The sequence below is a fragment of the Asterias amurensis genome, chromosome 15 (genome assembly GCF_032118995.1).
Source record: "Asterias amurensis chromosome 15, ASM3211899v1".
NCBI classification, from domain to species: domain Eukaryota; kingdom Metazoa; phylum Echinodermata; class Asteroidea; order Forcipulatida; family Asteriidae; genus Asterias; species Asterias amurensis.
In genome coordinates this window covers 3,006,625-3,030,517 of record NC_092662.1, presented here as the reverse complement: position 1 = coordinate 3,030,517, position 23,893 = coordinate 3,006,625, and the positions used below count along the sequence as shown (strand labels likewise).

At 39.7% G+C, this 23,893-nt stretch overlaps 2 protein-coding genes across 3 annotated transcripts in view; one reads left to right on the top strand and one right to left on the bottom strand.

Moving 5' to 3' along the window:
• LOC139948105 (uncharacterized) overlaps positions 1-8,583 on the top strand; it is a 56,268-nt gene extending 47,685 nt beyond the window's left edge. Inside the window, exons 57-64 of the mRNA XM_071946135.1 lie at positions 767-904; positions 2,302-2,432; positions 3,064-3,298; positions 3,740-3,833; positions 4,447-4,529; positions 5,113-5,438; positions 6,066-6,140; positions 6,742-8,583. Coding sequence (XP_071802236.1) covers positions 767-904; positions 2,302-2,432; positions 3,064-3,298; positions 3,740-3,833; positions 4,447-4,529; positions 5,113-5,438; positions 6,066-6,140; positions 6,742-6,816 — 1,157 coding nt within the window. The 3' untranslated portion in view covers positions 6,817-8,583. The remainder of the gene's footprint in view (positions 1-766; positions 905-2,301; positions 2,433-3,063; positions 3,299-3,739; positions 3,834-4,446; positions 4,530-5,112; positions 5,439-6,065; positions 6,141-6,741) is intronic.
• A 7,357-nt stretch (positions 8,584-15,940) lies between these two features.
• LOC139947835 (uncharacterized) overlaps positions 15,941-23,893 on the bottom strand; it is a 28,445-nt gene continuing 20,492 nt past the window's right edge. For both annotated transcript variants that reach the window (XM_071945627.1, XM_071945626.1), the window contains exons 21-22: positions 22,160-22,423; positions 15,941-21,949 (exon numbers count right to left, since the gene is read on the bottom strand). In XM_071945627.1, coding sequence (XP_071801728.1) covers positions 19,127-21,949; positions 22,160-22,423 — 3,087 coding nt within the window. In that variant the 3' untranslated portion in view covers positions 15,941-19,126. The remainder of the gene's footprint in view (positions 21,950-22,159; positions 22,424-23,893) is intronic.

Genomic DNA, 23,893 nt, shown 5'->3' with positions numbered 1-23,893 from the left:
GATAAAATTCAGAAATAATGCTACCGTTACATTGGTTTACTAAAACATAGCAGTTGTAGGCCCTCCTTTTTGTGGCATGGTTGGTGTGTGTGTAAAGCGCTCGCCTCTCACCAAGGTGACCCCGGTTTGATTCCCGGCCGGAGCCATATGTGAGTTGAGTTGTGCGTTGGTTCTCTGCTGTGCCACTAGGGTTTTCCAGAACATCCGGTTTTGCCCTCGGGAAAAATCAAACACTTTCGATCTTGGCTGTGCTTCGGGTCATAATGGGTTGATGTGGCTGGCAGCCAAAGGCGCCCTTGCATGCCTGCTTCGCGAACAAGTTGTAGCCTTGTCCTTGGCAATTCAGCTTGTAGCTGCGGTAAGGATGATTGGCCCCACAAACTGTTATTAAATATAAGCATGTACATAACTGCGAACAATTAATTTAATAAATGTTTTTTTCCCACTAAATTGTAAGCGTTCCAACGAATAGGGTTTACTCTTATCAACTTAATCACTGAATGGCCAGCAGGGCCCAAGTTCATGGCTCTGCTTAGCGCAAGCAAATAATCCGCGCTTGTGGAAACAGGGAACTCCCCGCTAACCTCAAGCGTATCTCACTGGATAAATAAGCAGAGTATGAAATTGGGCCTTGGTCCATTGAATAATGTATTTTGTATCCGCATGTGATATCAATTTGAAATAAAGTTTTTGTTTTTTTAATGATCCCTTTCCTACAACCTCCTCTCTCAAATCAAATTTCCCTTCGGTCTTGTTCTTGTTGCAGAAGCTGATCCCTGTCTGACAAGCCCATGTACTGGTGTTGGAGAATACTGTAGGCCCGATCCTTATACCGCTGCAAATGGCTACACTTGTGAATGCCGGCTTCTCGACGGTTACTCAAAAGTTGGAAACGCTTGTGTTGGTGAGTCTTGTAATTACTGGTCCCATGTCTTTAAAGATTAAGACAGGTTTTGGTGCGACAGAACCAATGATTTCAGTGGACACAATGGGTGCGTGTAATTAGCTTCCCCTGGTCGACCCCGGTGTGCTCATCTGGGAAGAACGTGGGTAATTTTCTGCACCTGTTCGCCCTGGAATTATGTTTATTTTTTTTGCCTTTGTTATGCTTATTTTGTTTATACATGTATGTTAATCTTCGTATTTGGTGTTGTTGCCCTGGTTGACCAGGTCACCGGCACACTGCGCTTAGAAACGTAGTATAAAGCGCGGTATAAATTTGTATTATTATTACTATTATTTGGCAGCTGCACTTATGGTGATCTGCTGAAGCAGGGTCCATTAGTCTAATATGTTTATATGTACGTAGGATTTGATTTCGAATCTCCAAATGAAATGAGTTGGAGGTTAAAGCTAGTGGACACTATTGGTAATTACTCAAAATAATTATTAGCATAAAACCTTTCTTGATTATGAGTAATGGGGAGAGGTTGATAGTATAAAACATAGTGAGAAACAGCTCCCTCTGAAGTAATGTAGTTTTCGAGAAAGAAGTTATTTTCCATGATTTTGTTTTGAGACCTCAGATTTAGAATTTGAGGTCTCGAAATCCAGCATCTCAAAGCACACAACTTTATGTGACAAGGGTGTTTTTTTCTTTCATTATGATCTCGCAACTTTGACGACCGATTGAGCTCAAACTTTCTCAGGTTTGTTATTTTTTGCATATGTCGAGGTACACCAACTGTGAGGACTAGTCTTTGACAATAACCAATAGTGTCCACTGTCTTTAAAGGTGATTATGGACGGAGATTGAAGTTGTCTTAATGCAGTGTCATACATCGTGAAGGAATGTACTGTATGTTAAAGGCAGTGGACACTATTGGTAATTGTCAAAGTGTATCTCAACGTATGCATAAAATAACAACCCTGTATAAATTTTAGCTCAATCGGTCATCGAAGTTGCAAGATGATAATGAAAGAAAAAACACCCTTGTCACTCGAAGTTGTGTGCGTTTAGATGGTTGATTTCGAGACCTCAAGTTCTAAATCTGAGGTCTCGAAATCAAATTTGTGGAAAATTATTTCTTTCTCGAAAACTATGGCACTTCAGAGGGAGCCGTTTCTCACAATGTTATATACCATCAACCTCTCCCCATTACTTGTCACCAAGTGAGGTTTTATGCTAATAATTATTTTGAACAATTACCAATACCTGTCCACTGCCTTTAAAGTGACTTGAGCGTAACTGAGTGAACTTTTTAAGAAGCCACTATTATTATTATTATTATTATTATTATTATTATTATTATTATTATTATTATTATTATTATTATTATTGATATTATTATTATTTAACAGTGGCTAGAAGATCAATAACAATTGTATTACGCGTTCTGGGGGTCAACGGAATTGCCGTCACATTCCTTCCGATTTACGCCAATCCGCATGCTGCATCGACCCGATCGCTCCTGCTCATCATATCTGATGTGGTAAGTTATATTAAGGATGTTTTGGTCGAGCGGCTAGGAGCCCCAGACTCAAGCTCTGGTGTTTCTGTTCACCAGAGTGTGGGTTCAAATACTGGTCGTGTCACTTGTGTCATTGAGCAAGACACCTGACTACTTATCTCAATAAAGGATATCAATTTCTGATGTGAAGAAAAGGGGCACATCCCAAAGCATGTTCAACTGTTATTCATATAATAATTCTATAATTTGGGTACTTAATTTGTAACCCCCACCCCCTGGCACTCGGGATTCCCCGACCACCACTAGAAGAATTTCCTCTGTTTTCGACCACCAAACCACTTAAAAAAAAAAAAATCCTTTCAAAAGTTTCAACAAAATGTAAAATTGGTTAGTTACTAGTAAAAAATGGTTTACAAAGCCTTTAATTTTGAGCCCTTCTTTGATTTGAGTCCTTATGATCTTTGTCAAAAGGCACGTTAAAAATTCGGTTTTTATTATTTTTATTATTATTGTTATGTAACTGATCCATCTCCCAATGGTTTCAATGGAGAAAAAATGTCCACCACTTAAAAAATCTTGAGCAGAACCTTGTAAACCTCTCGGAGTCTCGCGAAACAACCATTGATGTTTTTATTCTCTTTCTATCGTCAAGATCGCTTTTCATCTCAGGAGAGATCCAACCACCTCAGATTTCATGTTTTCAACTGGGATTGTATTGAGTGAGGGTAGTCTCATTGCCACTACCGTCTTGTCGCTCCCAAGTACTTCTACGACCACCCCGGAAATGGTCATGACGGTCTTGAACAACGACATCGCCACAAGCTCAGTGGGAGCCCTAAGTGATGGTGAATACACCCTGAATGTTGATCCGAACGTGGCTGCTGAAGGTGAGGAATACCATTTTTCTATTTTTTTTACTTATTTTATGGAGTACCCCATGAAAAACAAGCATCCCATTGGGATAGCTAAGTGCTAATTTCAACAGACCATACCAAGATGTAAAAAAAAAAAAAAAAAGAAGAGAATGTTAATCTGAACGTCGCTGCTAAAGATGAGTTACTATTTTTTTTTTGGGGGGGGGGGGGAATACCCAAAAGATCCATGTCTGTAACCAGGGCGCTCCAGAGTCATTCCGACCGACTGGAACATTTGATCTATCGACTTCTAGCGCTTCCAGTCGCTCCTAACTGTTTTAGACATCAAACCTTTCATGTATTTAATTCAGAATTTGGTTCGGCGCAACTTTGGAGCGCCTGTTAGGCACTTTAATACAAATTTTTTAAAAGCGCCTGATGAATGCCTATTATTATTTACCATCTAATTAATAGAGTCAACGACAAGCTGTTCAGCTAGTTTTTGCCAAAATGGAGGTGTCTGCAACGGACCGTTAGGAACCTATCCAACTTTGACGTATACTTGCAGGTAAGGCAGAGGGAAATGTACACGTTCAAGAAAATGATGAGAAACATGATATTTTTTAGGTTGATTCATTTTTTAGGTTGATTCATTTTTTAGTCGAGACTAGTGGTTCTGGATAACGACAGGCACTGGTCTTACAAGATCAAATATTTCGTTGGATACAATAACCTCAATGAAGTGATCTGATTGGGCAAACATGCTTTGACGTACACTTTCAATATCTGTGTTGTGATTGGTCCAGGGTCAAGTTTCATATAACACATAAGCAGCCGTTTTGTACTTACGGAGCGTCCCTTAGCAGAATTTCTATTTCATGAAGCTGTTTACTGTAAGCAAGGGTAAATGTTGGCTAACCCAGGGGTAGCACACGAGTGACGGAACAGAGCACATCCATGGTGAACGTGCATGGGTGCCTAGAAATATCTGCTTACTTGAGAAATCTTGGTGAAATACGTGTATGGTAATTTTTCTATTTTTCTTATCAAAAAACAGTGTCCTAGAAAACTGAATAAAAAAATAAAAAAATTAAGTGTGATCAGCCATTTCCCCTTTTTTGCAATAAGAAAGTTGCCTGTCTTTGTTTCTGAATTCTGTCCTATGTCGATTCTCTTCACAGTTGTCTGGAAGGGTTTACAGGAACAAATTGTGAAACGCTAATTGTTGAAGCTACAACAGCAGGAGCTACAGCAGCACCTTCTAGTAAGAACTAAATCACGTTATACACTTTGACTTACTGACACTTTTGGTAAATGTAAAAGAGTAGTATTCTCACTCGATGTACCGTAAGATTTATAAACAAAGCTGTGAACATTTGGGCTCAATGGGTCAGCGACTTTGCAAGAGAATAATGAAAGAAAAAGAAAAAACGTGTTGCATTACCTTGGGTGCTTTCAGATGCACAAGTCTTTGAGACTGAAATTACCCCTTTCTCAAAACTACGCAACTTCAGAGGGAGCCGTTTTTCACAATGTTTGCAGCTCTCCATTGGTCATTAACCAAGTAAGTTTTTAAACTAACTAGTAATTTGAGTAATAGACCGATCCATTAACCTCCGCCCGTTTGCGTACTGACTAATCACAACCCATTGCGCCACCAGTCTAACATGCGTGCGCGTATGCTTGGCGGGCGCGGCAGAATTGTGCAGAGTGGCATTGGAGAGGCTCATGTACTCCTGCTCACACGTGCGCCGTGGACGGAGCCTAATGGATCGGTGTACTACCAGTAGTGTCCGGTGCCTTTAATACAAGGTTGTATTTGAATTGTTTGTTTTCTCCAATTTCAGTTGGTGGGTTGTCCACGCTAGCCATCGTGCTGATAGTTGTAGGCATTATAGCCCTCGTCTTGATGTTCCTTGGTATCTGTATGTGTCTGTGCATCATCGGGAGAAGACGCTATGAGGCCGGCCAGAGGTACGACAGCAGGAGACAGCAAGTCTACAAAGACCAACAGAGGAGGATGGCCTATGGAAGACGCAGCTTTGGACTGGATGAATATGACAATGGTCATACACCGGGATCGGCTGGAAGCCTCTACAATGGCTCTGACATGGAAGACAGGAGAATGGGTCGTCTGGCTCAAGTCTTGGCTAGATCTCCTTACATGCAACAGGTAATCTTAGCCCTGGCAGCCGTACACTTTCGTATTATACTACAGTGGCGTCCTGGATATCAGGGTTCATTTCTGGGGCGAATAATTTTCAAAGCTTCATGACTCAAATCTTACCTGCAAGCAGCCACTAATTTCAACACATTCACGTTCCATGGTAATGTACATTTTTCTGCAGTTGGTTTTGGTCGTCATATATTCTTCACAATTTCGTAATTTTTGTGAAATAATACAGGTAATCTCAACTCTTTGGTGCACAAGGTGGTCGCTACTGGAGACCACCAAAACCTGCTCAAATTGGACTTTGATAAACGGTCATAACTTAAAAAATACAACACCTACATGTGTACCGTCCTCATTCGGTTGGTTAGTTTTCAGTCCCTGTGTGTGTAATCTTTGGTCTTCTCCTGGACAAACTCTCCAGGGTTTCCTCCCACATCTCAAACTGAAACTTCCTTGTCTTTTCTCCACTGGGTTCTTGGCTAGCACAATGATTAAGAAGTTCCATTTCTGAGTGTCCTTGGCTTCAGAACCAGAATAAATTAAATGAAACGATAAAAGGAATTGAAGTATTTAATCACCTTTGCTCAAATACAATTGCATTTTATTTTTTTGTCCCGTCTTATTCAGAGTGCCCAATCCAGGGAGTTTGTGAGACCCTATGTAGCGACTGGATTGGAGGCTATGTATTATGACCAACAGTGGGTAAGTGTTGTTGAAATAATCTGATAAAGTTATTGGTATTTGCGCCAGTTGCTGTAAGAAGCGTTGGGTCTTGTAGAAGGGCGTCCGAGCACAAAAGGAATGGTTAAGAAGAGCCACGAAATTGGGCCAAGTTTGGCGCATCGATGACGCAGTGATCGTGTGATGGGTGGTGTTGCATGTTCTTCTGACAGCTTGGTATTTTAAGCAAAAGTGACATCATAAGTACCAAAAAATAGCATGCCTCCTTAAAGGCACTGGGCACCTTTGGTAATTGTCTAAGACCAATACTCTCACTTGGTGTATTCAAACATATGCATAAAATAACACATCTGTGAAAAGTTGGACCAAACTGGTCATTGCAGTTGCACACATTTGTGTGTGTTCAGCTGAAGTCTTTTATTATTTGAGTGAGAAATTACCTCTTTCTCAAAAAAATATGTCACACCAGAGGGAGCCGTTTCTCACGATGTCTTATACCACCGATAGCTCTCCATTGCTCGTCACCAAGTAAGTTTGTGTGCTAATACTTATTTTGAGTAACTACCAATAATGTCTAGTGCCTTTTTAATCAGTTTCATGGTTTGTTTTTAATCGCTAACAGGTAAATGAGGAGGAGCCTCCCTTTGGCGAAGGTAGTTTACCAACGAGGGTTGCCAGGAATCCATTGGCACGTTAAACTCTCCAAGAGCAGCAATTCCCAAAATTCTGAAATGAGTGTTGAACTCCAGTACTTCAAGTAGTATGTAGAACTTTATTTATATAAGCATATATTTTTTTATTAAAGCAGATATATTTAACCTGGATATATTTTATTATTAGGCCACATACAAATATAAAAAAAATTGTTGATCGTCCTTTTTGTTTTTGCGGATGTGGGAGGGAGGGACGTTTTTTTGTTTTTCTTTTAAGTTTTGTTGACATGCCAAATGTGAAATCAAGAATAAAGAAATCATCACAATCACTATAAAACAGAGGGTTTGTGTGTTTTTTCAATAGTTTTGTCAAACAAATTTAACTCCTAGATGACATTTTCTGTAAACTTTTTCAAACAACTAAGCACAGTGTAGCCCAAGTAAATATTTGAAGAATTGTTCTTGCTTTGCCAACATGAATAAAAACACTCTTTAAACATCTTGTCAAACCTGTACATTTGAAAAAAATATCAGCTGAAAAATCTGGGCAGTAAAAGTATAAAGAGATATCCAGACATGGGGAAAAAAAAGGGGGGTTTTGAACGGTCGGGCGGGACGATCAACAATTTTTTTTTTATGTGGCCTTAGAGATATTTTATAACCCACTTTTGTAACCTGTAAGAGAGCAGATGTAATTTTGGAGAATATCTGTCACCAAAGTTATCTAGGAAGTTAAAGGTACCTTGCCCCCACGCAGGAAAAAGTTATTGAACTACAATTTATTTTAATTTGGTTGTAGCAACATCAGATAGTACAATAAAGCCACCATTACTCTCACTTGGTGTATCCCAACATATCTTGGGAATAGGACAATGTGTAATACCCATATGCTCCTCTTGCATGCTGTGCAGCTGATCGCTTTGTTACATGTTAATAATGTCATCACGTACCAAGGCCCATTGAGGGCCTCTATAATGCAATCTACTCTTGAATGTTCCAAACTTCCAACAGTCGAGTTTGAACAAGGAGCAATGGTTGACTATTGACCCCTTAACCTATTGACCTCAAGGCCCGTTGAGAGCCTCCATAATGCAGTCTACTCTTGAATGTTCCAAACTTCCAACAGCCTAGTTCCAACAAGAAGCAATGGTTGACTATTGACCCCTTGACCTATTGACCCCAAGGCCCGTTGGGAGCCTCTATAATGCAATCTACTCTTGAATGTTCCAAACTTCCAACAGCCAAGTTCGAACAAGGAGCAATGGTTGACTATTGACCCCTTGACCTATTGACCTCAAGGCCCATTGAGAGCCTCCATAATGCAATCTACTCTTGAATGTTCCAAACGTCCAACAGCCAAGTTTGAACAAGGAGCAATGGTTGACTATTGGACCCCTTGCACGCATGTCACACATGCACCTATGCCATGCTCACCATTTTGTTGGTCATAGGTTTACATGTAAACGCCGCGTCGCCTAAACTGGCACTTCACTGAATAACGCACAGTGGCATTGACCACCAAAATGGCACATCCAAGATTATTCCGATGATGACGTCAAATTACTTTGGTCAATAGTGGTAGTTAATCACAGAGCATGCGCACAGAACTAGTTGTGCAAACGACTCTGGTCATGTTATGTCAACGCAGTCAGCTACTATGAACATTCTTATTTTCTGATAACTGGTGCACTCTGTACTGTGCTATGAATATGAATATGGCTATTGATGACCATGCCCAGTAGGCTGGTTATAAATAGTCAACGAAGTTGTACGCCTTGAAGTTGTTATTCTTGTTAGCTCAGAAATACAAAATAAGCAATAAAATACGATGTAGATGAAATATACAATTAAGTTTTGTTCCTCTTTGTTCATGTGTGTACTTGTTGTGTATACCAGCAAATATTGAGAAGTTCACAGGGCTTGTACACTTTTTCGGCAAAATTTGATAAGTTCACAAGGCCTTGTACACTTTTCCAGCAAAATTTGAAAAGTTCACAAGGCTATAGCCTTGTACACTGTACACTTTTTCGGCAAAATTTGAAAAGTTCACATAGCCTTGTACACTGTACACTTTTTCTGACCTATAGCCTTGTACACTTTTTCGGCAAAATTTGAATCGGCAAAATTTGAAAAGTTCACAAGGCTTGTACACTTTTTTGCAAAACGTTCACAAAAGTTCACAAGGCTATATATAGCCTTGTACACTTTTTCAGCAAAATTTGAAAAGTTTACAAGGCTATAGCCTTGTACACTTTTTCGGCAAAATTTGAAAAGTTCACAGGCTATAGCCCTGTACATTTTCGGCAAAATTTAAAAAGTTCACAAGGCTATATATATATAGCCTAATACATTTTCAGCAAAATTTGAAAAGTTCACAAGGCAAAATTTGAAAAGTTCGCAAGGCTATAGCCTTGTACACTTTTTCGGCAAAATTTGAAAAGTTACACTTTTTCGGCAAAATTTGATAAGTTCACAAGGCTATATAGCCTAATACATTTTCAGCAAAATTTGAAAAGTTCACAAGGCAAAATTTGAAAAGTTCGCAAGGCTATAGCCTTGTCACTTTCCCAGCAAAATTTGAAAAGTTCACAAGGCCTTGTACATTTTCGGCAAAATATTAAAAAGTTTACAAGGCAAAATTTGAAAAGTTCGCAAGGCACTTGTACACTTTTTCGGCAAAATTTGATGAGTACATTTTCGGCAAAATTTGAAAAGTTCACAAGGCTATAGCCTTGTACATTTTCGGCAAAATTTGAAAAGTGCACAAGGCACTTGTACACTTTTTCGGCAAAATTTGATGAGTACATTTTCGGCAAAATTTGAAAAGTTCACAAGGCTATAGCCTTGTACATTTTCGGCAAAATTTGAAAAGTTCACAAGGCTATATATAGCCTTGTACACTTTTTCGGCAAAATTTGAAAAGTTCACAAGGCTATAGCCTTGTACACTTTTTCGGCAAAATTTGAAAAGTTCACAAGGCTAAAACCTTTTACACTTTTTCGGCAAAATTTGATAAGTTCACTTTTTCGGCAAAATTTGATAAGTTCACAAGGCTATAGCCTTGTACACTTTTTCGGCAAAATTTGAAAAGTTCGCAAGGCTATAGCCTTGCACACTTTCTCGGCAAAATTTGAAAAGTTCACAAGGCTATAGCCTGGTACACTTTCGGCAATAGTTGAAAAGTTTACAAGGCTATAGCCTTGTACACTTTTTCGGCAAAATTTGAAAAGTTCACAAGGCACTTGTACACTTTTTCGGCAAAATTTGATGAGTACATTTTCGGCAAAATTTGAAAAGTTCACAAGGCTTTTCCAACTTTTCCAACAAAATTTGAAAGTTCACAAGGCTTTAGCCTTGTACATTTTCGGCAAAATTTGAAAAGTTCACAAGGCTATAGCCTTGTACATTTTCGGCAAAATTTGAAAAGTTCACAAGGCTATAGCCTTGCACACTTTCTCGGCAAAATTTGAAAAGTTCACAAGGCTATAGCCTTGTACACTTTTTCGGCAACAGTTGATAAGTTCACAAGGCTATAGCCTTGTACACTTTTTCGGCCAAATTTGAAAAGTTCACAAGGCTATATAGCCTGGTACACTTTCGGCAATAGTTGAAAAGTTTACAAGGCTATAGCCTTGTACACTTTTTCGGCAAAATTTGATAAGTTCACAAGGCCTTGTACACTTTTTCGGCAAAATTTGATGAGTACATTTTCGGCAAAATTTGAAAAGTTCGCAAGGCTATAGCCTTGTACACTTTTTCGGCAAAATTTGAAAAGTTCACAAGGCACTTGTACACTTTTTCGGCAAAATTTGATGAGTACATTTTCGGCAAAATTTGAAAAGTTCACAAGGCTATAGCCTTGTCACTTTTCCAACAAAATTTGAAAGTTCACAAGGCTATAGCCTTGTACATTTTCGGCAAAATTTGAAAAGTTCACAAGGCTATAGCCTTGTACATTTTCGGCAAAATTTGAAAAGTTCACAAGGCTTATAGCCTTGTACACTTTCGGCAAAATTTGAAAAGTTCACAAGGCTATAGCCTTGTACACTTTAGGCAAAATTTGAAAAGTTCACAAGGCTATAGCCTTGTACATTTTCGGCAAAATTTGAAAAGTTCACAAGGCTATAGCCTTGTACACTTTTTCGGCAAAATTTGAAAAGTTCACAAGGCACTTGTACACTTTCTCGGCAAAATTTGAAAAGTTCACAAGGCTATAGCCTTGTACACTTTTTCGGCAAAATTTGAAAAGTTCACAAGGCTAAAACCTTGTACACTTTTTCGGCAAAATTTGATAAGTTCACAAGGCTATAGCCTTGTACACTTTTTCAGCAAAATTTGAAAAGTTCACTTTTTCGGCAAAATTTGATAAGTTCACAAGGCTATAGCCTTGTACATTTTCGGCAAAATTTGAAAAGTTCACAAGGCTATAGCCTTGTACATTTTCGGCAAAATTTGAAAAGTTCACAAGGCTATAGCCTTGTACACTTTTTCAGAAAAATTTGAAAAGTTCACTTTTTCGGCAAAATTTGATAAGTTCACAAGGCTATAGCCTTGTACACTTTTTCGGCAAAATTTGAAAAGTTCACAAGGCTATAGCCTTGTACATTTTCGGCAAAATTTGAAAAGTTCACAAGGCTATAGCCTTGTACACTTTTTCAGCAAAATTTGAAAAGTTCACTTTTTCGGCAAAACTTGATAAGTTCACAAGGCTATAGCCTTGTACACTTTTTCGGCAAAATTTGAAAAGTTTACAAGGCACTTGTACACTTTTTCGGCAAAATCTGATGAGTACATTTTCAGCAAAATTTGAAAAGTTCACAAGGCTATAGCCTTGTCACTTTTCCAACAAAATTTGAAAGTTCACAAGGCTATAGCCTTGTACATTTTCGGCAAAATTTGAAAAGTTCACAAGGCTATAGCCTTGTACACTTTTTCGGCAAAATTTGAAAAGTTCACAAGGCTATAGCCTTGCACACTTTCTCGGCAAAATTTGAAAAGTTCACAAGGCTATAGCCTGATACACTTTCGGCAATAGTTGAAAAGTTCACAAGGCTAAAACCTTGTACACTTTTTCGGCAAAATTTGATAAGTTCACAAGGCTATAGCCTTGTACACTTTTTCAGCAAAATTTGAAAAGTTCACTTTTTCGGCAAAATTTGATAAGTTCACAAGGCTATAGCCTTCTACACTTTTTCGGCAAAATTTGAAAAGTTCGCAAGGCTATAGCCTTGTACATTTTCGGCAAAATTTGAAAAGTTCACAAGGCTATAGCCTTGTACATTTTCGGCAAAATTTGAAAAGTTCACAAGGCTATAGCCTTGTACACTTTTTCAGCAAAATTTGAAAAGTTCACTTTTTCGGCAAAATTTGATAAGTTCACAAGGCTATAGCCTTGTACACTTTTTCGGCAAAATTTGAAAAGTTCACAAGGCTATAGCCTTGTACATTTTCGGCAAAATTTGAAAAGTTCACAAGGCTATAGCCTTGTACACTTTTTCAGCAAAATTTGAAAAGTTCACTTTTTCGGCAAAATTTGATAAGTTCACAAGGCACTTGTACACTTTTTCGGCAAAATTTGATGAGTACATTTTCGGCAAAATTTGAAAAGTTCACAAGGCTATAGCCTTGTCACTTTTCCAACAAAATTTGAAAGTTCACAAGGCTATAGCCTTGTACATTTTCGGCAAAATTTGAAAAGTTCACAAGGCTATAGCCTTGTACACTTTTTCGGCAAAATTTGAAAAGTTCACAAGGCTATATATAGCCTTGCACACTTTCTCGGCCAAATTTGAAAAGTTCACAAGGCTATAGCCTGGTACACTTTCGGCAATAGTTGAAAAGTTTACAAGGCTATAGCCTTGTACACTTTTTCGGCAAAATTTGAAAAGTTCGCAAGGCTATAGCCTTGTACACTTTTTCGGCAAAATTTGAAAAGTTCACAAGGCACTTGTACACTTTTTCGGCAAAATTTGATGAGTACATTTTCGGCAAAATTTGAAAAGTTCACAAGGCTATAGCCTTGTCACTTTTCCAACAAAATTTGAAAGTTCACAAGGCTATAGCCTTGTACATTTTCGGCAAAATTTGAAAAGTTCACAAGGCTATAGCCTTGTACATTTTCGGCAAAATTTGAAAAGTTCGCAAGGCTATAGCCTTGTACACTTTTTCGGCAAAATTTGAAAAGTTCACAAGGCACTTGTACACTTTTTCGGCAAAATTTGATAAGTACATTTTCGGCAAAATTTGAAAAGTTCACAAGGCTATAGCCTTGTACACTTTTTCGGCAAAATTTGAAAAGTTCACAAGGCACTTGTACACTTTTTCGGCAAAATTTGATAAGTACATTTTCGGCAAAATTTGAAAAGTTCACAAGGCTATAGCCTTGCACACTTTCTCGGCAAAATTTGAAAAGTTCACAAGGCTATAGCCTTGTACATTTTCGGCAAAATTTGAAAAGTTCACAAGGCTATAGCCTTGTACATTTTCGGCAAAATTTGAAAAGTTCACAAGGCTATAGCCTGGTACACTTTCGGCAATAGTTGAAAAGTTTACAAGGCTATAGCCTTGTACACTTTTTCGGCAAAATTTGATAAGTTCACAAGGCTATAGCCTTGTACACTTTTTCGGCAAAATTTGAAAAGTTCGCAAGGCTATAGCCTTGTACACTTTTTCGGCAAAATTTGAAAAGTTCACAAGGCACTTGTACACTTTTTCGGCAAAATTTGATGAGTACATTTTCGGCAAAATTTGAAAAGTTCACAAGGCTATAGCCTTGTCACTTTTCCAACAAAATTTGAAAGTTCACAAGGCTATAGCCTTGTACACTTTCGGCAAAATTTGAAAAGGTCACAAGGCTATAGCCTTGTAACTTTTTCGGCAAAATTTGAAAAGTTCACAAGACTATAGCCTTGTACACTTTTTCAGCAACATTTGAAAAGTTCACAAGTTGCACACTTTCTCGGCAAAATTTGAAAAGTTCACAAGGCTATAGCCTGGTACACTTTCGGCAATAGTTGAAAAGTTTACAAGGCTATAGCCTTGTACACTTTTTCGGCAAAATTTGATAAGTTCACAAGGCTATAGCCTTGTACACTTTTTCGGCAAAATTTGAAAAGTTCGCAAGGCTATAGCGTTGTACACTTTTTCGGCAAAATTTGAAAAGTTCACAAGTTGAAAAGTTTACAAGGCCTTGTACACTTTTTCGGCAAAATTTGATAAGTTCACAAGGCTATAGCCTTGTACACTTTTTCGGCAAAATTTGAAAAGTTCGCAAGGCTATAGCCTTGTACACTTTTTTGGCAAAATTTGATAAGTTCACAAGGCTTATAGCCTTGTACACTTTCAACAAAATTTGAAAAGTTCACAAGGCAAAATTTGAAAAGTTCGCAAGGCCTTGTACACTGTACACTATTTCGGCAAAATTTGAAAAGTTCACAAGTTGAAAAGTTTACAAGGCTATAGCCTTGTACCCTTTTTTCGGCAAAATTTGAAAAGTTCACAAGGTTAATATAGCCTTGTACACTTTCTCGGCAAAATTTGAAAAGTTCGCAAGGCTATAGCCTGGTACACTTTCGGCAAAATTTGATAAGTTCACAAGGCTATAGCTTTGTACACTTTCGGCAAAATTTGAAAAGTTCACAAGGCTATAGCCTTGTACATTTTCGGCAAAATTTGAAAAGGTCACAACACTTTTTCGGCAAAATTTGAAAAGTTCACAAGGCACACTTTCGGCAAAATATTGAAAAGTTTACAAGGCTATAATAGCCTTGTACACTTTTTCGGCAAAATTTGAAAAGTTCACAAGGCTATAGCCTTGTACACTACACTTTTTCGGCAAAATTTGATAAGTTCACAAGGCTTATAGCCATGACACTTTCGGCAAAATTTGAAAAGTTTACAAGGCAAAATTTGAAAAGTTTGCAAGGCTTATAAGCCTTGTACACTTTTTTGGCAAAATTTGAAAAGTTCACAAGGCCTTGTACACTGTACACTTTTTCGGCAAAATTTGAAAAGTTCACAAGGCTGTAGCCTTGTCACTTTTCAAGCAAAATTTTATAGCCTTGTACACTTTCAGCAAAATTTGAAAAGTTCACAAGGCAAAATTTGAAAAGTTCGCAAGGCCTTGTACACTGTACACTATTTCGGCAAAAATTGAAAAGTTCACAAGGCTACAGCCTTGTACACTTTTTCTGCAATATTTGAAAAGTTCACAAGGCCTTGTACACTTTTTCGGCAAAATTTGAAAAGTTCACAAGGCCTTGTACACTGTACACTTTTTCGGCAAAATTTGAAAAGTTCACAAGGCTACAGCCTTGCACACTTTTTCTGCAATATTTGAAAAGTTCACAAGGCTATAGCCTTGTACATTTTCGGAAAAATTTGAAAAGTTCACAAGGCTATAGCCTTGTACATTTTCGGAAAAATTTGAAAAGTTCACAAGGCCTTGTACACTTTTCCGGCAAAATTTGAAAAGTTCACAAGGCTGTAGCCTTGTCACTTTTCCAGCAAAATTTTATAGCCTTGTACACTTTCAGCAAAATTTGAAAAGTTCACATGGCAAAATTTGAAAAGTTCGCAAGGCTATATATAGCCTTGTACACTTTTTCGGCAAAATTTGAAAAGTTCACAAGGCTATAGCCTAGTACATTTTCGGAAAAATTTGAAAAGTTCACAAGGCCTTGTACACTTTTCCGGCAAAATTTTATAGCCTTGTACACTTTCGACAAAATTTGAAAAGTTCACAAGGCTATATTGTCACTTTTCCCAGCAAAATTTGATAAGTTCACAAGGCTATAGCCTTGTCACTTTTCCAGCAAAACTTTATAGCCTTGTACACTTTCGACAAAATTTGAAAAGTTCACAAGGCTATATTGTCACTTTTCCCAGCAAAATTTGATAAGTTCACAAGGCTATAGCCTTGTACACTTTCGGCAAAATTTGAAAGTTCACCAGGCCTTATACACTTTTGGCATAGCCTTGTACACATTTTCAGGCAAAATTTCGCAAGGCTATCCTTGTACACATTTTTAGGCAAACTTTGAAGTTTTTACCTGAAAGAAAATTTTCCTGAAAATGTCTAACAAAACAACCATAAGGCTTGACGCCTTGCATTTTTTTCAAATGCACAACAGTAATAACAGGGGATAAAAAAATAGTCCATCAAATAAATTTGTACATATTTATTAAATTGCAACATAGCATTGTTTTATTTGATTCTACTAGTTAATTCCTTCAATATAGAGCTTGTGAACTGTGTTCACAAAACACAGTAAAAGGCTTGATCCATCACAATGCCTTAGCATTATTAAGCGTGACTACATCAAACCCAGTATCACACTTAGTGTACAACAAATTGCTAGTTATACAAGTGTAGAAATCTGAACAATTCCGACAATTCTTTTTACAAAATGATTGAGAACAAGTGTGACAAGATGTCTCGATTAATACAAACAGTCAAATCTGAAGGTTCTTGTTTCCGCTGCATTAACATGTTAAAGACCTATAATACTTATTTACTATTTACTACTAGATCTCTTGATTGTATTAACACAAACAAAAAATTATTGTTCAACGTAAACTATTCTGTTTTAATCTAAGGACAAAATGCTGAGAGAAACTGTATACATGCAGCAATGCAGTTTGGTCCTAGACCAAAATACATCAATGAAAATAAAGGTCGTTCAAACCAACAACGAAAAAAAGCATCCAAAATGTTTCTGAAATCACACCAAAACTAACATGAGTCTTACATTTAAATTGAACCTTTCTATGTATACATTTAAATACTATAAATTATGCACTGTTAATAATATACGAATCGAAAATAAACTAACGAAACAAAAGAGACTCATTCCAATTAACAAAGAAACTTTGTCACAAAATTTCTCATTGAACCAACATGGGTACAGCTTACAATGTTTTTTTTTTAAATTTGCACGCAGAATGTCTCATGTCAAACAGTTTACATGAGAGTTTACGTATTTTCAGCACACAGAACAGTAAGCAATGACCAACAAAGTCGATAGGTGAAATAATGCAAGTTTAGCTGTACAATCATTGGAATATAAAACACTGCCCTCTATCATTCAATATAAATTTCATTTTTAATACTTGTCATGCAGTCGCTATGAAAACGTTGCAATATTACAACAAATCCACCTGTCTGTCCTCTAAATGAGTCAGACACTTTAAACATTGGTCAATTACAGAACAAGCAAAGTCCTCAAATCGAATGAAAAAAAAAGAAAACAAGTTATGAATTTTCAATTCAGACTCGAACAGGGAGGTAGTAAAAGTACCTCACAAAAAAAGTTGGTTATTTACATTTTTTTATTGGAAAGATCCAGTTGGATATACTAATTTTTAAAGTCTTTACACATACAACAATTGAATGAGATCAAATTTCAACTTATCAATCAAGACAAGTTCTCCTTGCCGAAACTAGAGTATATTGTTTAGTAAAACAATGGCTGCTTGCTATACAGAGACCATAACCTACATTCTCTCTACGGTCCATCGCCACCGACTAAAAAGAAACATGAATATTAATGCCTCGGTAACAGGCTATCGATTTACGCTAAATCATCGCATTCTTAAATCTGGACACAATCATTTGCACCCTATCCTAGTACCCTATCCTGGTAACTATTTCCAACTACGTAGATTTTTCTTTCCACTATATTTCTACCCCGAGCAGTAAGTAAGACAACTCGACGACACAACAAAATATCTCCTTTTTTTTCAGCACCGTCTACAGATCTTCTTTAATCAATCAATAGTAACTTATTGTTAAATGGGTCTCAATAAACTAGATCAGCTGTCGATGGGGCTAAGCCCCCTCTGGTCATCAAAATAAAATTTTGAGAGTTTGAAATACAGACAGGCTAAACGGCCAGAGTCCAGTTGTATTAGCATTGGACCAGTTAACCCATACCCTGCAGCCTAATGTTAATTCCAAACAAGTACAAATATAATTTTACATTTCCAATTCCAGACCTCCTTCTATAAGTTCAGCAAATGTTTAAAAAAAAAAATCTGAAAGAAATATTGTACAAATGTTTCTTGTCGAGTTGAAAATTCTACCTGTAGCCTAGCGGAGAATCTCTACCAGGCCTGATGCTTAACCGACTAAGCTGGTGCCCCAATAGAAATTTACAACTTCCTAATAAAGGTGCCCATAACCAAGATGAAAATGCCTCAATGCCCTTTCAAAAACAAAGCATCAGGCCTACCTACAATTCTGCTTACAACGTGTACTAATTCTCTTGTTCTAACAATATCTGTGTACATGTGTTTATGCTACTCTAATATTGAGTAATAAAAGGAAAAACTGCACTTCCTACTTCATCCTATTACTTTAATAACAGAAAAAATTGCATATTAAGAAAGTTTACTTTTTAATATTCGTAAACTTGAATGACACCTTCTTTGGTGGTAAACTGGAAAATCACTACCAAGATCAAAGGAAATCTAAAAATCCTGTTGCCAAATCTACCCCTACAAAAAAATCTTAATTAAATTCTATAACATCAGATGACAATTGTGACTTAAACTTAATAACTTAAATTTTCAATCCTTACTTAAGCTAAGATCACCGCCTATGAACCAGCCATTTTTTCCCCCGAAAAACAAACAATTTGCAGCGGGTATATTTACCTCAAAACTGATTAACTTTTTGCTAAGAGGAAAATATTTTTATCACACACAAATAAGCGTCTGTCGTGAGAGCATATAGTTTTCTGCAGCACTTGGCCGAGAAAAAAACACAAAGTTTTTGAACTTTGCATTAAACAATAATTGAATTGACAGCATTCAAACGTCATGGAGTTAAACCTGAAGCAAACTGCAAGGTGGAACATTTATGCATATTAAATGTGATCGCAAAAAAAAGGCAGATTTAAATTGGCCACAGGAGAACTTTTGTGAACAAGATAAACTTTAGCGGCTTTGTAGCCTGAAGAGAGAAATGGCATGTGCTGATTTCATGCCATTGTATAGCTCTCTCAAGCAAATAACGTTGGAGGTTTTTACATCTATGTACAATGCATGAATAAGTCAGGAATTGAGGTAAAATTCAGAATATAAAAAAAATTGTAAAAGTCCTCACCTTTTACATCTCATCAAATTCATCACAGCGGTTTTCTTTCACATACACGTTGAACTGGAGTATTCTTTATCAAGACCATTACATCTTCACTTTACACTACCTTTACATACCAGGAGAAGAGAAAGAACTACCCAGATTCACCATGAGACTATCCTGAAGCTTCCAAACGAAGCATTCTCACAAAAATGATTTACAGGGAGCACCGTTTAGTTCTTGTTTGAGGTACCTTTGCCGAGTGGACCATCAGACTAGGTAGCACCACTACTAGCCGTGGAAGTCGTGTCGCCAGGTTTCCCACCGCCCTGACTCTTCAGGTTGCTGAAGAAGGCCTTTGTCGACGCAAGCAAGGCCTCTCTCTCTGTGGACTTGGAGGACTTAGGACCTTCCGAGCTTGGTGGCTTGTACTCGCCAGTAGTTTGGGGAGCTGGCTTGGGGATTGGCTTGACACTAGGAGCTTGGGGAGCCTTACTTGGGACCCCTACTGGAGTTGGCTTCCTGGCGAAGTTGCTACTCGGAGTCATCACTGGACCTGGCTGGCTATGGTCCATAGATCTTGATGTTGGTCCAGCAGATGAAGCAGAGGATATGGGCATTCTTGCAGACATGATGTTAGCTTGTGGCATGGGAGGTCTGAATCGGACTTGAGGAGCTGCAGCAGGGAAGCGAATCAACTGATGAGGTACAGGCTGCGCTTGGAATCCCTGTTGTTGGATCTGTGGTTGGATCTGAGAAGACTGCTGCAGTTGGGGTCCGGGTCTTAGTGTTATCCCTCGTACTGGTGCCTGTGTGGTTGATGGTGCACGCGGCATGAAAGCTGTCTGCTGCTGCTGCTGCTGTTGCTGGAACTGTTGGTTTTGAAGCCCATAGGGTTGCCGCACTGCATGATTAGGTGCGTTTGGGAATGTCGCCTTGATGGTTGGATGCCCTCCGCTTCCAAACTGTGGATTGCTCGTAGCAACTACTGGTGCAGGCATGTCTGAATGAGAGCTTGACCGCTGAAGCTCTGGTGGTTGCGATGAGCTTGATGCCCGGTTAGGGCTAAACGGCTTGGCATCAACATGCTGCTGCATGTCGCTGCTCCTCTGCGAAACCATGTAAGACATCTCATTCGTTGATGGTGCAGACATATCATGCATGGTCTTCCTGTCAACTTCATTGGAGACGTTGTGCGTGGTGTGACGTGTCGTGCCAGGCTGGCTGGAATAAGGCCCTCCTAAGTTTACAGGGCGAGACTGCGAGTATTGCATGGTAGCCTGACTTGGATAGTGCATTTGTGCCGGCTGGGGGTGAGGGTGCTGCTGATGCTGATGCTGCTGCAGGTGTTGCGGCTGGGGTGGCTGCTGTACAGCTGCTGCAGCTGCAGCTGTCTGAATCTGAATGGTGTTTAGCGATTGCATGTGTTGGGCACCTTGGGGAGGCTGCACAGCTGCTGCTGCTGCCGCAGCAGCATGGTTCCCTTGTAAGGAGTTGAAGAAGTTGGTTGAGCCAGCAGAGCCTACAGCAGCCGGTTGGGAGGGACCTGAATTATTGGCTGTGAAGAATGACGTCGGTTGAGGAGCTTGGTGGATGTTGGACTGCATGATTGGAGTCACCAGTGTGTTGCCGACAATACGAGCTTGACTACCGACAGGAGTTGTCGCACGCTGCTGTCCGTACATCGGCTGTTGCTGCATGTTGATACTCGGCACTGTGCCAAACTGTGGGAGACTTGCAACAGTCTTGGTCATGGTAGACAACCCGTTGAATGAACTCTGTGGTTTAATGGTGTTATTCTGTAAGTTCATGTCGGGTCGAGTAAACGACGTTGTTCCGTAAGACAGGTATGGCTGGTTAGTAGCTTGCGAGGGCTGACTGAGTGACGAGGAGATACCTGAACCCGTCAGATTAGCTGCCTGCAAGAAGCTAAGCGGTGCAAAGGACTGCTGTGCAGCAGCTGCAGGGGGTGAGGGTGCTACAGCTGGTGCCTGATTCAGATTGTACTGGAGTGTTGCAGATGGAGGTTGGATCACAGACACTCCATACTGGGCAGGAGCATAGGCAGCTGGAGGCTGAATCAACCGTGGTGCATTGTCTCCAATCGGAAAGGCTGAGAATATGTGATTGGACGATTGACCACTGAACATGGACTGCGAGGCGCTACCTCCTTGTCCCTGAGGCTGGGCACTGCTGACCTGAACCGTCTGTGTTGGTGCGATAAGGACGGCAGGTCGACCGAATGCATACTGCTGCATTTTATTCTGGTCTGGCGTTGTGACTTTCCCGTCCAGTCCGACCATAGTCGAATACAGCAGTGTGGTGGAATTCAACGGCTGTGTATTCATCGCCTGAGTCCCCATTGCCTGATTTGGGATAGCGGCGTACATGAAGGAATTCTTGTTGCCCATGTTGCCGACGGCAAGCGGTAATACTCTTTGCTCGGACGTCTGCATTGAATTGGAGACGCTGTTCGAGGTGTAGGATGAGAAAGACGGGTAGGAGGAAGTGAAAGGTGCATAGGAGGAGGTCGAGCTGCTAGTCTGGTTCACGTCCATACTCTCACTGCTCATCTCACTGTAGGTACTGGACACCGTCGTGGTCACAACACTATCTACACCAGATAAACTGCCGCTGTGCGAGAACTCAGCAAAATCAGCATCGCTGCTGCTCGATATCGCCGGCATCATGATGGCAGGATCGGACACTAGAGGGCGGTGTGATGCCAATTGGTTCTGCGGGACATCGGTTAGGAGCTCCGCCTCAATTTGAAGAGCCTCGTCACTGACTACCGACGGATCCAAACTGCCCTCGCTCAATGACTGATGATTCGAGGCCGGCGCTGGGTTGACTGAAGCCATACTCGGGGGAGATAGCGCACTCTCGTTCAGGTTAGGCATGGGTACAGGTGCGGGCATGTCCCACAAGTGCTTGGCAGACTGCAGTTTGATGGAGATGTCTTCGGATATGGAGGTGACTGGAGATGACTGATTAACACCCTTGATGGGAAGGTCTATGGGCTTGGGCATACCGCTGACAGAAGCGCCGCTGCTACTGGTATTTGTTACTTTACTTGAAGTCTGCTCACTAACCAAACCCTGGAGAAAAAAAGGGGAAAAATACGGTTAATTAACGCGTAAAAAACACTAAGTATGCAACTTTAAGGATTAATGAATGACTAAGTACTGACTTTTCTTGTTTAATGCACCTTACAGATTTTTTTAAAAGTAATTCAGTTTGAAAAAAGTTTTTTTTTCGGGGGGAGAAGGGTTGAGGTTAAAAATACAGGGGGGGGGGTATGCACTCACCATGTTACTGTTGGTAATATCCATTGGCATCTCTCCAGAGTTGACAAACGTCTCATGCATCCTCATGTCCGAGCCTCCCATATCACTGCGATCATTCTCAGGACCTACCACCGGAAGAGAGGAAGAGAATGGATCCAGCTTCATCTGCACCAGCTGGGAGTTGGACCACTCATTGGAGGCTGGAATGTCCGCAGATTGGTTCAGCTGTTGTTGTTGTTGTTGTTGTTGTTGTTGTTGTTGACGCATCTGACTCACCATGTACTCCTATCATCAGAAAAATACAACATTTAGACATTCCGAAAATTGTGTTTGAATAAAAGTAGTCAAACACTACAGACCATGTGCACTTTGTTTACAAAAAGTGTTACCATGTACATTCTTGAGCTTTTCTACCAGGCAAGATACTGCGCTGATCATTAAATGGGAAAGTTTACATTTTGTGTAACAATTTACATACAAATCCCCGAGTTATAAAAGTAACATTTGAACAAGTTTGGAGATGTGGCCCCTTTCATCATATCAAAAGTTGATGAAGTTTAGACAGCACAATCTCTATAAAATGTAAGATTTAATATTCTCTTCCATTGAGTCTCCCTTATAGTCGATATCATTCTTTGAGGGTTGCGAGTAGCAATCCAAATTTAAGCGGTTACTTGTGACTAAGCTTGGGCGGTCCCTTCGGTTACCCGGTTCTACCCGGTTCCAAATTGAAAACCGGACTTGCGGTTCCACTCTTCTGTGGAACCGGGTACCCGCTTTTGTCGGTTCCGATTTTAAAAGACCGAGTCCCAATTATAAAAGGCTCTGTGGAGCCGATCCTGCGACGAACCGGCTCTAGAAATTGAGGCTTGATGTTGAAAGCGGTGACCGCAGATACAGTGTGCAAAGGCTTCAAGCCGACATGAGTATCAACTTACTATCACATGTGGCTGCATACACAGTGCACACACATAGGCATCTTCTACAACCACCACATGTATGCATGTACATGTCATGCATATACATGTACATGTATAGACAGCACGTTGTGATTGGCTGCCGATATATCCATATTCATAAAAGCTTGCCCCATGCACAAAACACACAGTGCTGTATGTATGTATGTACAGGCATGTACAGGCATGTACAGGCATGTACAGGCATAGTACTCTTGTATGTACAGAGACGACACACTGCATGCACTACGGATATACTGCACTACGGATATACTGCACTACTGATGTACTGCACTACTGATGTACTGCACTACGGATGTACTGCACTACGGATGTACTGCACTATGGATGTACTACACTACGGACATACTGCTACACAACGATCGTACTGCCGGCTAAATCAAAGACTTGTTTAAATGCAGGGAAAATAGGTGCTCGGTGGCACGATGTCTGATCATTGGGGTGGGTATTCTGGTATTTTCTTTAAAAATAGATCGGCTCCAATTGTGTGTGTGTGAGCTCGGAACCGATGTCTGATTAACTTGGTTATTTTCAGTTAAAATAGATCGGCTCAATTGTGTGTGTGTGAGCTCGGGACGGGCGGCTTATGTTTTATATTGAATTGGAACCGGGTATGTCTCAGAACCGAGCTTTTTTTCGGAACCGGAACTGAGCCCCAAATTTCTGGAACCGCCCAAGCTTACTTGTGACCGAGCAAGTCAATGCAACAGACTTTATTCAAACCTAATCCAAAAAGGGCGAATTGAGAGGACAGTAAAAGAAGGCATTGTGATCCTTT